Below are 14,841 nucleotides of genomic sequence, written 5' to 3'. Positions count from 1 at the left end.
CATGTAAATTAAACGTTCAGGTGACGTTTGATATAATTTTTTAAATTATCGCACTTTTGAATAAAAAATAAATGCATTTTTCGCTATAAATATAATCATTTATTACTGTTTTCAGTCATTATTTTTTACGTTCTTTAGCTAATAGAGCTATGCCAACTTTTGATTGAGATTTTCTTCCTAATTCATTACTAATCCAATCTCCTATTTTGATTACTGCATTTAAATCAACACCTGTATTGAATCCTTCATTATGGAGTAAATAAAGGAGATCTTCTGTAGCAACATTTCCAGAAGCTCCAGCAGCATAAGGACAGCCTCCAAGACCAGCTACTGAGGAATCAAAAACTCTAATTCCATATTCAAGACTGGCATAAATATTTGCTATTGCTTGCCCATAAGTGTCATGGCAATGAATAGCAAATTCTTGTAAATTTCCTGCTGTTGACAAACTTTTAATCTCCTTTAGAACTGAGTTTATTTTTTTTGGAGTACCTACTCCAATTGTATCTCCAAGCGATATTTCATAGCAACCTTCTTCTAACATTAAAGCTGATATTTTAGCCACAGATGTTGGACTGACATCTCCTTCATAAGGACATCCTGCAATACAAGAAACATATCCTCTAATTTTTAATTTACTTTCTCGAGCTTTTTTTATAACTTCTTTAAATCTTCTCATGCTTTCATCGATGGAACAATTTATATTTTTCAAAGAAAAAGATTCAGATGCTGCTCCAAAAATTGCAATCTCTTTCACTCCAACTGTAAGAGCACTTTCTAAGCCTTTTAAGTTTGGTACTAAAACTGGATAACTAATTTCAGAATTTTTATTGATGCCTTGAAATACTGCTGTATTATCTTGCATCTGAGGTATCCACTTTGGCGATACGAAACTTGTAGCTTCAATAGTTTTCAAACCAGTTGTGGATAGTTGATTAATGAGTTCTATTTTAATGGGTGTTGGAAGAAGTTTCGGTTCATTTTGTAATCCATCTCGAGGTCCAACTTCTACCACTCTAATAAAATTACTTAAACTTCTTACAAAATTCGATGACGTTCTTGGGATGAATCTCTTCGAGAACATTTTAAAAATCTAGAAAAAGAATTTTTCCTCAATTTAAATTTGGCGCTAAAAGTTTTCAAACAGCGCACTCTTGTGAAGAATTTAATAAGTTAGAAGTGCCAAACATAACCTTATTATTCTATTCCGAAAAGTTGATAAATAAAAATTTTCATGAGCTAATATTATAAATAAAATGCGAGTGTCTTGAATAATTTTATTGCCAAGTACTTACTAGAAAATTAATTTTAATAGTTATATAAAATGTTTCCGGCTTATATGCATTTATCAGCATATGATAGACATAAGAAAATAATAAATGATTATTTCCAACTGAGAGGAGGATCTGCACTCAATCTCAAACGAGATACGTATGTACACCAAACAATACGCAATATTTACGATAAATAATAATTATAATAACGATAAAAATTAGAATATTCTTTTTTCAATTACGTAATGTAATATCTCAGCATATTATGTTAAATTTGAGTACATTCCAAAATAACTTATTGTCACAATGCCATGATAAAAACAAAAATCATGAGTGAGGAGGTGCACAATTAATATTCATAATATAGTAAACCCTGGTTCGAACAGCTCTTGATGTTTCGGAGTGTGTTTCGAGGTCTCGGGACAAGACGGACTATGATGTTATCAAGGAGAACCACAAATTTCTTTGGGATGAGGATAAGGACATTCCAGACACTTGGGAAGCTCGGCTTGCTAAGAAGTATTATGATAAATTGTTTAAGGAATACTGCATTTGTGACCTGACTTACTACAAATATAACAAAGTAAGGCCTTATTCAATTTTTACGTGCGTAATAATAAATAGGTATATTGAGTTAGGAAAAATATTTTTTATTCCCGATAAAATAGCTAATATATAAAATCAAATGAATTCGTGAATTGTGAAAGAGTCATTAAATACGGTTTTTTACTTGAGTTGCAATTTGTTTAGTTACCACAGCCAACTTATTATCATTTGTTGAAATCTGTATAACATATGATTTACCATCTTTTTTAACAACTTCGATTTCTATGTCATCAACAATATCAGAATTAGGAGAAGTCAGCAATTTTACGCAGGTTACTGTAGTTATATTGGAATGATACAATAAATCGTCTAAAAATGTATTGAAATGTAGAGTTAGTAGTATAATTAAATAAATATTATATAGCACATATATCTAGCTATATTACCAATAAATTCATTATATGGAGCATCAGGTGAAATATCCATATCTACTAATTGTTTTCCTTCCAATTGTTCTAGCATAATATCAACCATTTTTATGAACCACTTATAGTTAAAAGCATTATTACCATCCTGTAATTCATTTTTTTTTTGCTCTAGTTTTTTGATAAATTGACAATTGTAGCAACTAAAAAAACTGAAAATCATTTTTAGTATTATTAATGAAAAACTATCAATTGAATCAAAAAATTAATTTATTATAAATACCTTATTAAAAAAAATGCTATGATCGAGTACTTCATCATGAACTGATAATAAAATATTTATTAACAATTTTTTAATGACGAAAAAGTAAGAAACAAAGTTTCAAATTATCAAGCTTCTTTGAATATTTCTTGGCTATGCTTAGTTATTTTATAGTATAGCTCTAAATGATTATATTTTATGTTTACATGAATTGCGATAATTTAATGAATTTTATGGAATATTCGGAAATAGCTTTATTAATATTATATTCCTTGGTTTTTGATAAAAAAAGTATAATATTCTTTAACACTAATCTAAATATTTTTTTATCATTAAAAACTACTTTGAAATGCTTTTATAAAAAACCATAAATGGCTTCCATAAAATACAAATCTGCATGCAAATCAGAAGATTGCAGAATGATAACGGGCACAGTATTCACTTTATCAACAATATTAATTTATGAATAACTTTTACAAGGTCATGCTGAACGTCAGCTAAAGTTATTTATATTTGATCAATTTTTTAAAAACTAGAGATTCGTTGTATGTATATCGTGCTCATTCTTCATTGCTTTGGAAAATTAGTGAAAGACGCTATATGATCTATTTTATAGTTCATAGAACAATTCGCTTTATGAAGTTAAAGTGCTTAAAAAAAAATGATAAGAATTTTTAAACGATTATATGAATTTTAGGTAGCTCTACGATGGAGAACAGAAAAGGAAGTAGTTGTTGGAAAAGGCCAGTTCGAATGCGGCAATAAGAAATGCCCAATTAAAGATGATCTCCGGTCTTGGGAAATAAATTTTGCGTATGAAGAGCAAGGAGAAAAGAAAAATGCTCTTGTTAAATTGAGTGAGTATAAATTTGAGTTAGAATGAAATTTAATGAACGTAATACTTTAAAAGGCCATATTCTTATTTGAAAGTTTCGGAATAAATTATTTCATTTTCTATTCATAGGATTATGTCCTCAATGCTCAATAAAATTGAACTATAAATCGCAGAAACGTGAAATCAAAAGAAATAAAGCCTTGAAACGATTAGGAGTAACCTCAGATCAATCCCATCCAAGTGCTTCGAGCTCTACAGACATTTCGGAAGTGACAGTCAAAGAAGAAAAACATGAAGCCAATGAAGAAGATAAAGACCGTCAAGGAGAATTAACAGAAGATAATAAAATAAAAGAATCAGAAATTTGGAAGAAAAAACCAGAAGAAGGTATTGAAAAATCTCGAGAAGAAGAGTTTGAAGAATATTTAGCTGATCTTTTATTGTAAATAATCATTCTTTATTACAAAATAAAATGAAGTTATAATATTTGATATTAAAGCAACAAATAAGTCCTTAAAAAACTATTTATATGCTTATTAATACAATCTATTGAAAAAAACTATATAATTATAAATGATTAATTAGAATAATATATTATTCGACAACTTTTATATTTGAAAATAAATTTATCATCAATCATCAATTAATCATATAAATAATCTGTTTTTTAATTTGTTTTTATTTCAATAAGAAGTTTTATCCAATTGTGCGAACAACAAAGATAGTTTGTATTTACAAATAATCTTTCTGGTAATGAACATAATTTGTTCACTTAAAATATCAAATTTAAGCATTTAATCAATTAATAAAAATGTTAGTTTCTTATGTCAATTTAACTATCACGGTCAATAATATAATTTTATAATTTGTTGATATAATTTCTAATGATCTCATAGAAAAAAGACTAGTTCTACATTAAAAAGTTTTTAAAATGCTCAAGCTCGTTCATCTCAGCCTCTAAGATTCATTATTATTCATAGGTATTAATTATTCAATTACCTAGCAATTTTTAAACGGTTTTCAACATTTAAATATTTTAAAAAGTCTCTTGTGCGAATTATTTCATTTTTTCATTCATGGCTATTGTTTCAAAAATCAAGATGAACGAACATCTATTGGTCACAGAGTTTATATGTATAAATCTACTAATATACCAGATTTGAATATTTGTAATTTATATACATAAAATATTTATGATAAATAATATTATCAAGATATAATTATTAGTATTGTCGGCTTGAACGTGATAAATGTGAGCAAGAACAATCTGAGTAGACTCAATCAATCAGTGAGTCTGACGAAAACAATAATTAAATAATGATTTTAATAATGAAACACTGATTATAACATAATCCATGACTGTCATCATTAAAATCATTATTGATATATTTATTATTACTACAATTATTATTTAGGCACGTCAAACCTGTTTTATTTTATTTAAATTTAATTCTCAACTAATGAAAATGTTAGGATTCGTTGTACTTTGGATTAAATTGACAATAATTAATCAATGAAGAAGATATTTACAATAAATGTAACGTTATTAATATAAGTAGGCGACAAAAATTAACAAGTTTCTGGTAAAATATTGAATATTCAAAAGAATTCCGAGCAAGAATCATTAAATGAGTAACAAGTTGTAATAAATGTATTGAGAGAACCACTTCAACAAACTATATTTAATTATTCAAGAAAATTCTTGACTACCTAAATGGTTCTTTTTACTTCAGTCTCTTTTTACGTTCCTATTAAACTCATGTTTGAGGTAAGAACAAATTATTTACTCTCTCAAACAATCTGGATAGTTTATATTACGTACAGGAAACTTCATATGATTCTTATTCTAGTTATCTATCGGTATATTCAATATATTAATTACATTCTGCTTTCCTGGATGACCGAGAAGCATTTTGTTTTTGAGAATCACTGTCTTCGTCACTGCAGTCTTCGTCGTGAGTGTGAGTAACGTTGCGAGGTGTTTCTGGCCTGGCATGAGGAATTGCACTGCTGTGATCTACTTCCAAAGTTTTCTGAATCAAAAGAAAATGAATCAATTCGAAAAATAACGTACGTATAAAATAAATTCAATATTTTTCAAGCCATGTAAATAATTATGTTACATACAGCAGCGATATTATTTACTTCTTCATCCTCCTCAGTAAGTTTGAATGTACGAGAACGACTGATCATTGGGGTTTCCATAACAAATCGTTGTTCATGAGCTACCGTACTTTCGTGAGGCATCTAAAAATAATTTATTGATATATTTATTAATATTCTACTTAAAATATCGAGTACGTGCTAAAATAAATTATAGATGGATAAACGAAATATTCACCAGCATCGCAGGTGCTCGGAACATGTAGGAAAATGGATAGTAAATGAGATTAAGGAAGGTAGCAGCATAAAGATCAGCATATCGAACAACTTGGCTGCTGAAGAATGTTTGCCTGCTTCCACTTCTGAAGAGTGAACCCATCATACCGTACGCCAAATCCATCTTGTGAGTCACATCTCTGATGGAAGCCCGAAGTTTTGAAATATCTGGCTTTTCGTGAGTACTACTGTCTAAGTTTCTAAGTAAAAATAAATAAAATAAATGAATTTGCGTTCGGAAAAGTTTCTAGGGAAACTAAATATCATGGATCATGATGAACTATTAAATTGATGATAAAATGCTTGCTATCGATCAAATGCAGATGACTTTGAAAAAAATTGCAAACATTTTAATGACAATTTAATAATTGAATCAATTACTCGATAAATTAATTCACTTACTTGTACATTTCTCCAAGCATTACATCAAGACTTTGGAGTTTTGCAAATAATTGACACTTATCAGTCCAAACGTGAAGTTCTTGAACCAGTTCAGGAACAATCAAAAATGTTCTCCATCCCCGAATTTTTTTACTTTTTAAAATATCACCAAAAATATGATCTCCAATATAAAGCACATCTTTTCCTTTAGCTCCAATCATTTCTGTAAATACATCACACGATCCACCGGAATAAACTTCACCTGAAATTTAAAAATAAAACGGTTAGAAAAAAATAACAGACTTAAGAGGCCTAGAAGCCTTTAAATCTTCACAAGCTTGAATAATTAATTCTATCTGTTTGATATTTCAGCAATATAAATTACCGGTATGGAGTGGGCCTCTGTGTGTTCCTAGCTTTAAGGCGCCTGTTTTCGTATCAACCTGACGTAAAATAGTACCTTCACTGAAAAATAAAGGTTTATTGGCATCTACCACAATTGTGTCAAAATAAGTCCTCCAGTTTCTGTGAGGTTCATGAGGCTGAAAAATTAAAACATTAATTTATTTTTATAAAACTAATTAATATATATTTGTCTATAAATTGATAAATGAAACTTACTCTTGCTCCATGAGGAAAATCAAAAAGATAAGTCATAATTTTATTTGTAAAATTATAGTCACTATTAGTTAAAAGAAAAACTTTAGCTCCACTCTCACGGATTCTAGTTAAAAACATGGGTAATCTCTCGTCTTTCTTCACATATTTATCAAGATTTTCGATAGTTTTAGTCTTGAGATCACCTTGAATATGAATCCAGTCAACAGCATTTCTAACATCTTGAAAAATACTCTTGAAACTCATTGTCAATTCACCCTCCTTCACTCCTTCCTTCTCTCGTGAGTATCGAGGCGAGTTCGTGAAGAAATCAATCAGACAAGCGAGAAGATATGTTTCCGGAAGGTTAAATAATGTATTCAGAACATATACTCGAGATTCATCCAGTTGAAGGAATTTATTTGGATACAACTCGTATACTTGAGAGCTGGAAAATAAATAAGTTTATACATTTTTTATATCTTCATTTTCTCTATTTATCTAGAAATAAATGACCATTAAATTTTTTTTACAGAATTCCAAACCAAGAATTTCTCTTACAATAAACTAGGATTTATCCAAGTAAAATATATATGAAATTAATAGAATACTGGTAAAAAAGATAAATACTTACTGTTTAAGAAATTCAAATCCATGAACGCATACCAGAATGTTACCATAAGCATCAACTTTTAATAAATTTCCATAAAGTGTATCAAACCACAGACCTCGAACTGGAAAACTTGGATCGTATTCAAATGCACGGATTTCATGGGGGTAACCTAGTGATATTAGACGTTCTTTTAGTAGTTCAAATCCTAACTGCTCGTATTGGGGAGATTTGTACTCGGCTAAAGTATAATCCATGTCGAATCCATAAAACTTGATGTTCTCCAAGTGGAGACTTCTATTAACGAAGATTCTACAACAAATAATAAATGAAAAGATTAATTATTTTAATTTTAAAATAATTTATTATTTATTTTTGATTAATATTTTTTTAAAAATCAAAAATTCTTTTATAAATTATTATTTGATAAAAGAAATATTTTCTAATAAAAATTTCAACCTCTTCTTTGGTTGATATTTTGTATCTTGATTGTCCAATAATATATTCTCATCATTATCATAATCCAAAAGTAATTTTAAAAAATTAAATTCATTAGAATTAATCAGTGACAAGTTATTTTCAAAAATTCTTCTTTCTCTGCGTCGTTGCTTCAATTTACTTAAATACTCTCCCATGACATTAAATTTTAGTGGACAGAAAAATCGAATTATTTCCCAAACAATTGAAAGATCATAAAATGAAGATAAACAAATATTAACAAATGAAGATGAAAAATGAATGAGCTGCAATTCATGAAAAATAAATGACTGAAAAAAATAAAACTTAATCAATGTGATGTTCCTAATAAACATCATTACATCATTCTGTGTAAGACGTAATTTAGAGAGATTTATTTGCAATAAAACATATTGAACAAGATAATGTTGAGAAAATAGAATGCTGCAGATTCGCTTATTAATTAAAATGTAATAGATATCCATAAGAGTTAATGGATGATGCAAAATATATTATTCTTATTTATTCCAAGTTATCAGTTTTAATGATCAGGATTCTATATCCAACCGGATCTTATTTATTTATTCACTGATTTTTTTTATTGATTCATATGCTAAGTATTCAATCATTCTTAAATCAATAGACAAAGAAAAAGACAAGCTACTGTCGTTGAATATGATAATGAAAAAGAAACACTGGCCATAACAGTCAATATTAATTCTAACCAACAATGAACAAAAACAATGTAACTCATTATTTAACTTTATAATTATTTTAAAACGATTTTTATTGCTTCCTTTTATGTTAACAATTAAGCGATTTTTTATATTTGATAACTTACTCATTTGGAGCAGCTAAACGTAAAGGATTTGATGGATTAGGGGAAGATGGTCCAGCATTCATATCTAAGAGCTTCATAATAACAATAATTACTGAAATGCTTTGAAATATTTATTATGTGTTAATAAATTAATGAAAACGTTATTTATTGCTGACAAATAGCTGTAATCACTGGTTATGTTAAACAATAAATTGTCCAATCAAAACATCAAACAAAGAATTCTCATGTCATCAATTCAATTAACCAACTTCACACATTTCTAGTCGAAACGTCAGATTTTTTGTTTTTGTTCCACTTGTGTTGCTCTCTTCAAGTGAATTTCGCGATAAAATATTTATTTCACAAACTGATAAGTGATGAAATGCTGTCAACATATGTAACTCTTACATTACGTCAAATCTTTCGACTCATAAACAAAAAAATGACAAGAAAATGATATTCAAAGTCATATGTAGTGCAGTTGTGGAAAATAATAACTATATGCGAACAGCGGTAGTGTTATAAGTAAAGTAACAATTTACACTTGACAAGCCAACGATCAAAGACTTGCGACTTCGCTCGCACGTATCTGACTGTTCTCAATAAACGTGGTGTAATGAAAGTTAAATCCGTGGCATCCTACATGTTGTAGGCATCGTACTCGTGGGGAGTTGATGAGTAACATGCAAGAAATTCCCAGGAAATAATGGTCAACTTACGTTGAAGAATTCGACATTACAGCCTTTGCTTTGAAGGGTACAAAGTAATGAAAATATTCTACTGTCAGTCAACAATAGTTCATCACTGTTGATAATAGAGATCATAAAATAATCTTTGACTCAGGGGGACTATGATGTGACTCACTAAATCTAGATAAGGAAGAGGATGAACGTTCAATTATTGTCAATTACTTTAAAAGTTTTTTAAACTAAATTATAAGTTTCTTGTTGCTTCAAGTATAATACAAGAAGGAATTTAACCCATTAAACTCTTTTTAATATTTATCGAAATAAGATAAATTATTTCTGCTGATATCTGATGATTGAAAATCTTGATACAAGTTTGCAATAAAACCGTTTCAGGAACTGATAAAATAATTTCCTAGAAACTTTAAAGGTATCGAATGTTAGAGTTCACCGTTTTAAATATCAGTCAGGGTTTAAAGTCGTTTTTTCAAGGAGATTTAGGTTGTAAGGTATTAAGACTGGATTGAAGTTCCAGCTATTATAAGTAGCTTTGTAGAAACTTGATTAATATTATCATTATTTATTAATAATTTTATTTAGTATTAATAAAGCAGTAGAATTTAATTTTAAAACAATTATTGTTATCAAAATTAATCATAATCTGGATTATTAATAAATGAAAAGATAATTTTACCATTTCTTGAAAACATCAAAGGAGTTGAATCAAAAATATAGATATTTCAGATCTTTATTATTTTTTGTCGAATTTACTTTTATTCTTTTATACCTCACTGGCCTACAATTAAAAATTAAAGACTAATTATTCTTACATTCATATTTAATAATAGCACTAAGAATATTCAACTTCAAAAGAATCTTATTAATAACCATTCATAATAGATTAGAAATAATACTGTTTTGAATATGTATTGTGAACAATTGATTATTACATAGCTACATAACTTATTAGATTAAAAACAAAAATATCTTTATTACTGATTAAAATTCCATTTAAGTAGCACATTGCTATAATGATTATTATTGATGATTTTTGATAGAATATGTATTGAATGAAAGAAGAAATATCTTGCGTATAGTGACGTGAATCAAATCACGTTTTCTTTCTCTTGAACTTTATCCTCAACAGTATTTTACATTGCCTTTCACGGTTACCTCGCGAGATATTTCTAGCTAACGAAGGCATGAAGTTTAATGATAGAGACTTACAAATTCTCTAACCAATTAGCACGCGATTGCTATGTCAAGATTATTCACTTTTACCCTCGCGTGACGCGATTTACAGATTTCATTGTATTTTGTTCGCCTCTATTTATAACTGGTAGGTCTAAAATTTTCTAAAAAAGTCTGAAGAGTTCAAGTAGAAATGAGTTTATCATCTAGAATGTAAACGAGAAGATATAGATGTGGGAAAAAAATTTATTGCGCAGTTAATTTAATTTAATATAATCATTTGATAACATAGAGATGAAATTATGAGTGTAATCGATTTAGATTGAATTGAGAAGCTTGAACTTGCTTTATAGTAGGTGACTACTTAAATGTAATTTCTTGGAGATTCAATTTAGAACAAAATTAACTAGCTTTACACTATTGAATAAATAAAATTTTTCATTAAAAAATGTTTTTCTTTTAACACTCATTTTAATGAATTATCACTTGATTAACAGAGAGTACCAAGTGAAGACATCAAGAAGAATTTAAAAATGAAATAAATGAAGGAAAAATATCTAATTAAAAAAGTATGTAATCGAGTAAATAAAATTTAAACAAAATTCAACATGACTCAAAAATCTATAAAAATTTTTCCAAAATATTCAAAGATTTCCGCAGTAATTTACTCTGAATTTATATCGCAACCATTGGCACTCTTAATTTTGGCTTTGTGCCAGAATCATAGTATCCTGAAGGACGAAAAGTCACTTTTCATTCCTTTCATTGCTAATGACACTCAAAAGTTTATCTAATCATCAATTATCAAAGCTATAATAAACTCTACTGTTATTCATGTAGCTTAACTAACATGATTAACTTTTCAAGTTAATTATTTATTAACTTTATCCAATTTTATTCTAATGATAAGGATAAAATTATTAATTACACTTAGAATAAACTTACTTCATTGATCATAACTGTGATTTATTAAATTAAAAAAATTTCTACCTGTGACCAAGTTCTCTCTTGTAAGGAGTTCGAATGCCATCAACCCAGCTGATCAGATCCTGATCATTTCTATTATTCATATTCTGTTCATCCATCATAAAAGAATTGGAATGTAGGTTGTCATAGTGTGATTGAAATTTCTCTTCTGCACAGGAATTCATGTCTTTTAGCTTCCCAGATGCTAATAAAGATGTTTCCAGTAATGTAGCAGCTTCCAAAAATTGAAATGTACTTTGCTTTCTAATCAATTTCTAGATGATTGTGAGTGTTGACCAATCAATCCGTTCAATAATTGCACTAGTGTTTCAACTCTTTAAATAACTCACTGTAAATTCAATTGTTCCTCATAAATTCTAGTTACCATTGACCAATGAACTTACATAGATATCTTTACGCATAGTTCAATAAAAAGGCAGTAAGTTTGTTGTCACTTGGTATATTAACTGATTGTGTAATAATTAATTCAATTACTTAACGGAATGAATTAAAGTCTTTTATCAAAGCAATTATTATGTACGTATATGTTTTAACACAACCGTTTGAATGCGTATAGTTGTTTCAAGAGTGGATAGAGAGAGTATGTGACCGACTTCTTGGCACGACACCACTGGAATGACGATACTTTTCTCCGTAGAACCAAGAATAAATAAATGGTCGACTGTAATACAACAACTAAGTCGAAAACAGGCCAAATCGAAAAGCGATAACATATAATCAATGAAAGGTCATCCTTGGATTGAATTTTATCACCGAAAAAACATTTATGCTGTTGTTTGGTCATGATTTTGTATAATTTTTTTTAGAATGGAAGATTTTTGTGTGATTTGATAATTTATTTCACAAATCGGTTGAAAGTAAAATGTTCTATTATTAATCATCATTTCAATATTTGTTTCACTAATAATTAAAACCAATAAATCTTATTTACGTTTTTATTAGTTGTTTGTGTTATTTGTTTATAGATTTATTATTTTTAAAGATGGATTAAATTATATATTTTTAGTGCAGTTAATCAAGGTTCATGTGGAATAAACAAATAAAATTTCAGTTGTTTCAAAATATTTGTATTAGCAAAGTAAGTAAACTACCCAACTCTGCCAATAACCGATAAATTTGCTATCAGTATCGAAATGCAGTTGTTATTATTGGACACTCTAACAACTCGTGCATGTAGTCACACGAGTTTCGTAAGAAGATAATTTTGTTTAAATCCGAAAATGGCCAAAAAATGTGGAGTAAAAATAGAAATCATTGAAATATAAGCAAAATAAAGTGGATAAATGTAAAGCATGGTGGAGGTGATTAATTCAAAGTGATATATTAAGATGTGCGAGTTTATTTATACAAACATGAAATAGGTAGGCAGGAACAGAATCAAAATAATATTATGTCTCACGTAAAGCTTTGCTTATACGCAGATTTTCTTTGAAAATCAAGAGAATAAAATTTTTGCATTTTTTCATGTTAACATCATTATGTTCATAGTAATACTATTCATATTTTTTTGCTCATAAAAGTTTAAAAATGGATAATTATATTAATTCATACAATTTTACAGTTAACAATTAAACGAATGAATAATGAAATGACATTCATCAAGACACATGAACAAATAATTGAAGTCTAAATCATACATCATTAAAATTAAAAAATTATTAACTGATATTTTAATAATGCTATCACAAACCTTTGACTAGCCTGCCTGTACCATTTTTTTGGCCCACTTTGATCGTCATTTTTGGATCCATTTTCAAGATATCCATGACAATTTTCCAACTCCATGATTAACTAAAACATTAGAAAAAATATGTGAACCTCACTAGATTAGGAATTGATGTATTCTTATCAGTCATATTACAATGAACCCATGATGTGTAAAGGAAACATTAAAAACTGGAGATAAAACCTTATCAAAATTATTATAGCAATTTATTCAACATTTATTGAAATTATCATGCTTCTCAAGAGTAATTAGTCGAAATATCATTGAAGTAAAAACATTTTTTGCAATTTTTTATTTATTATTTATCAATGACTTTTCTTCAGAATTGGCAAGAAATGAATATTTGCAATCAATGAGATCAATGTTTAACATCTTATTGATTCATACCTAATCAAATCGAAAAAATCTTCAAATAATTAATGGCACTGATTTATACTCGCATTTATTTATTAATTACACTTTATTTTCGAACTTGACGTTTCCAACAGTATCTTGATAAGTAAAATAAAATCGAACAATGAACGATAAAATCTTCTCAAGACAATCGGCAATACAAAATGACTGAAAAACAGCTGCGGCAATAGAGAGAAGTGGTTCTCAACTACACTATTCAGCACGACATCTCATTATTAGAAATATGTCGAAATTGAATTTGGCGCTCCAAATAAAATTTTCTAGAACATCACATGCGCAGTTATCTAGTGACTTTTTTTTAGCGGGATTTATTATTTGAATATAAAACATTGGATAGGTAAACAATTGTAAAATTAAACAAAATGGAACGACTTATTTATTTTATTAAAAAGTTAAATGCGTCACAATAAGATAATTCAAGTAGTACATCATTTAAAAGAGTAGAATTAATATAGATGAATGGAATGAAATCATGGTTATTACTGTTATATTTCTAAAATTGCATTAAAAGTTCGAGTTACACATGTGACAAAATATGAACAAAAAATATTGGCATCTTTGACGTCATAAATAAAGATAACTTTTAAATGCTGCACGCGCAACAATATATAGTGCACTAAAGTGTATTTATTCGACCTCGTGACTAGACATAGGAATGTCTAACAATGGATGACGATTGATTAATCAAAAGGATATACAGTGTTTTACAATGATAGATTACTAACATGCTACAGAAAAAGATCATTGAAAAAAAAGAATTATGATGACAAATAAAATTGGCAAAAAAAAGAGGGAAAATAAAGTAATTTGAATCTTTTGAAAAAATTATTTCGACCACAAGTTATTACACGCTGTCAGTTATCATGCAATAAAAAAATTGATTGATAGAAGGAAATTGCACCTGTCGAATTATCGAGGGACGAATATTAAGATGTTTGGAATTGGCCTTTGGCGTGCACTCGGACTTTTCATCGGCAACAGTAGTAGAGGAGTATGTTCGTGGCGCCGTATTACGTTGTGTTGCGTCTGTTGTCCGGCGTTGTTGGTTGTTCTTGAATCTCAGAACGTAAGAACACCGAGGTAAAACATTTAATTTAGTGATTCCACGTACAACAGAGCCGTTCATTATCGGAAAATCGCGGTTAATTAAGTGCACAGTTGATGAAAAGATAAAAAAAAAGAAATAATTGAGTTGAATACTGCAAAAAGAAGGCCAGTCAAGTGTTAGAGAGACGATCAAAGAGCGTTTTGA

The 14,841-nt window shown here is 28.6% G+C and overlaps 4 protein-coding genes across 8 annotated transcripts; 1 reads left to right on the top strand and 3 right to left on the bottom strand.

The window, feature by feature from the left end:
* Nucleotides 1-76: 76 nt before the first annotated feature.
* Hmgcl (hydroxymethylglutaryl-CoA lyase) lies at nucleotides 77-1,433 on the bottom strand. The gene is made up of 2 exons (XM_035087184.1): nucleotides 1,296-1,433; nucleotides 77-1,093 (listed from the first exon to the last, which is right to left on the bottom strand). Exons 1-2 carry the CDS (start codon nucleotides 1,353-1,355, stop codon nucleotides 119-121), a joined length of 1,035 nt encoding a protein of 344 aa, XP_034943075.1. The 5' UTR covers nucleotides 1,356-1,433; the 3' UTR covers nucleotides 77-118.
* Nucleotides 1,189-3,846, top strand: LOC118069218 (protein FRA10AC1 homolog). Its single transcript, XM_035087185.1, has 4 exons — nucleotides 1,189-1,431; nucleotides 1,689-1,857; nucleotides 3,205-3,364; nucleotides 3,472-3,846. The coding sequence occupies exons 1-4, from the start codon at nucleotides 1,325-1,327 to the stop codon at nucleotides 3,786-3,788; spliced, it is 753 nt and encodes a 250-aa protein (XP_034943076.1). The 5' UTR covers nucleotides 1,189-1,324; the 3' UTR covers nucleotides 3,789-3,846.
* LOC118069219 (uncharacterized) lies at nucleotides 1,904-2,659 on the bottom strand. The gene is made up of 3 exons (XM_035087186.1): nucleotides 2,529-2,659; nucleotides 2,267-2,457; nucleotides 1,904-2,189 (listed from the first exon to the last, which is right to left on the bottom strand). Exons 1-3 carry the CDS (start codon nucleotides 2,564-2,566, stop codon nucleotides 1,987-1,989), a joined length of 432 nt encoding a protein of 143 aa, XP_034943077.1. The 5' UTR covers nucleotides 2,567-2,659; the 3' UTR covers nucleotides 1,904-1,986.
* Nucleotides 3,847-4,008: 162 nt separating the features above from the next.
* Nt5b (5' nucleotidase B) lies at nucleotides 4,009-14,740 on the bottom strand. Of its 5 annotated transcripts, none has more exons than XM_035087173.1 (9): nucleotides 14,491-14,740; nucleotides 13,140-13,240; nucleotides 7,334-7,621; nucleotides 6,724-7,147; nucleotides 6,488-6,644; nucleotides 6,124-6,364; nucleotides 5,684-5,921; nucleotides 5,470-5,589; nucleotides 4,009-5,375 (listed from the first exon to the last, which is right to left on the bottom strand). In XM_035087173.1, the coding sequence occupies exons 1-9, from the start codon at nucleotides 14,713-14,715 to the stop codon at nucleotides 5,217-5,219; spliced, it is 1,953 nt and encodes a 650-aa protein (XP_034943064.1). In that variant the 5' UTR covers nucleotides 14,716-14,740; the 3' UTR covers nucleotides 4,009-5,216. The 5 variants fall into 5 exon arrangements, with proteins under 5 accessions (XP_034943064.1, XP_034943067.1, XP_034943066.1 ...); XM_035087176.1 differs by lacking the exon at nucleotides 14,491-14,740 and adding an exon at nucleotides 13,563-13,705; XM_035087175.1 differs by lacking the exon at nucleotides 14,491-14,740 and adding an exon at nucleotides 11,453-11,777.
* Nucleotides 14,741-14,841: the final 101 nt, after the last annotated feature.

The sequence above is a fragment of the Chelonus insularis genome, unplaced genomic scaffold, assembly GCF_013357705.1.
Source record: "Chelonus insularis isolate UGA/USDA-ARS -01 unplaced genomic scaffold, ASM1335770v1 contig_406_pilon, whole genome shotgun sequence".
In the NCBI taxonomy this organism is placed as follows: domain Eukaryota; kingdom Metazoa; phylum Arthropoda; class Insecta; order Hymenoptera; family Braconidae; genus Chelonus; species Chelonus insularis.
Note: the sequence above shows the minus strand (reverse complement) of the source record. Positions and strands in the feature narration are given on the sequence as shown.

Excerpts from the sequence above, each read along its gene's own strand:
- Nt5b (XM_035087173.1), bottom strand. The coding sequence starts at position 14,715 with ATGAACGGCTCTGTTGTACGTGGAATCACTAAATTAAATGTTTTACCT. Across the intron at positions 13,241-14,490 it reads GTCCCTCGATAATTCGACAG|TTAATCATGGAGTTGGAAAA; the intron begins GTGCAATTTCCT and ends CTAATGTTTTAG. Across the intron at positions 7,622-13,139 it reads TACAGGCAGGCTAGTCAAAG|AATCTTCGTTAATAGAAGTC; the intron begins GTTTGTGATAGC and ends TATTTGTTGTAG.
- Hmgcl (XM_035087184.1), bottom strand. The coding sequence starts at position 1,355 with ATGCTGATAAATGCATATAAGCCGGAAACATTTTATATAACTATTAAA. Across the intron at positions 1,094-1,295 it reads CTATTAAAATTAATTTTCTA|ATTTTTAAAATGTTCTCGAA; the intron begins GTAAGTACTTGG and ends TTCTTTTTCTAG.
- LOC118069218 (XM_035087185.1), top strand. The coding sequence starts at position 1,325 with ATGTTTCCGGCTTATATGCATTTATCAGCATATGATAGACATAAGAAA. Across the intron at positions 1,858-3,204 it reads CTTACTACAAATATAACAAA|GTAGCTCTACGATGGAGAAC; the intron begins GTAAGGCCTTAT and ends TATGAATTTTAG. Across the intron at positions 3,365-3,471 it reads AAATGCTCTTGTTAAATTGA|GATTATGTCCTCAATGCTCA; the intron begins GTGAGTATAAAT and ends TTCTATTCATAG.
- LOC118069219 (XM_035087186.1), bottom strand. The coding sequence starts at position 2,566 with ATGATGAAGTACTCGATCATAGCATTTTTTTTAATAAG. Across the intron at positions 2,458-2,528 it reads ATAGCATTTTTTTTAATAAG|TTTTTTTAGTTGCTACAATT; the intron begins GTATTTATAATA and ends AATGATTTTCAG. Across the intron at positions 2,190-2,266 it reads TCCATATAATGAATTTATTG|ACGATTTATTGTATCATTCC; the intron begins GTAATATAGCTA and ends ATACATTTTTAG.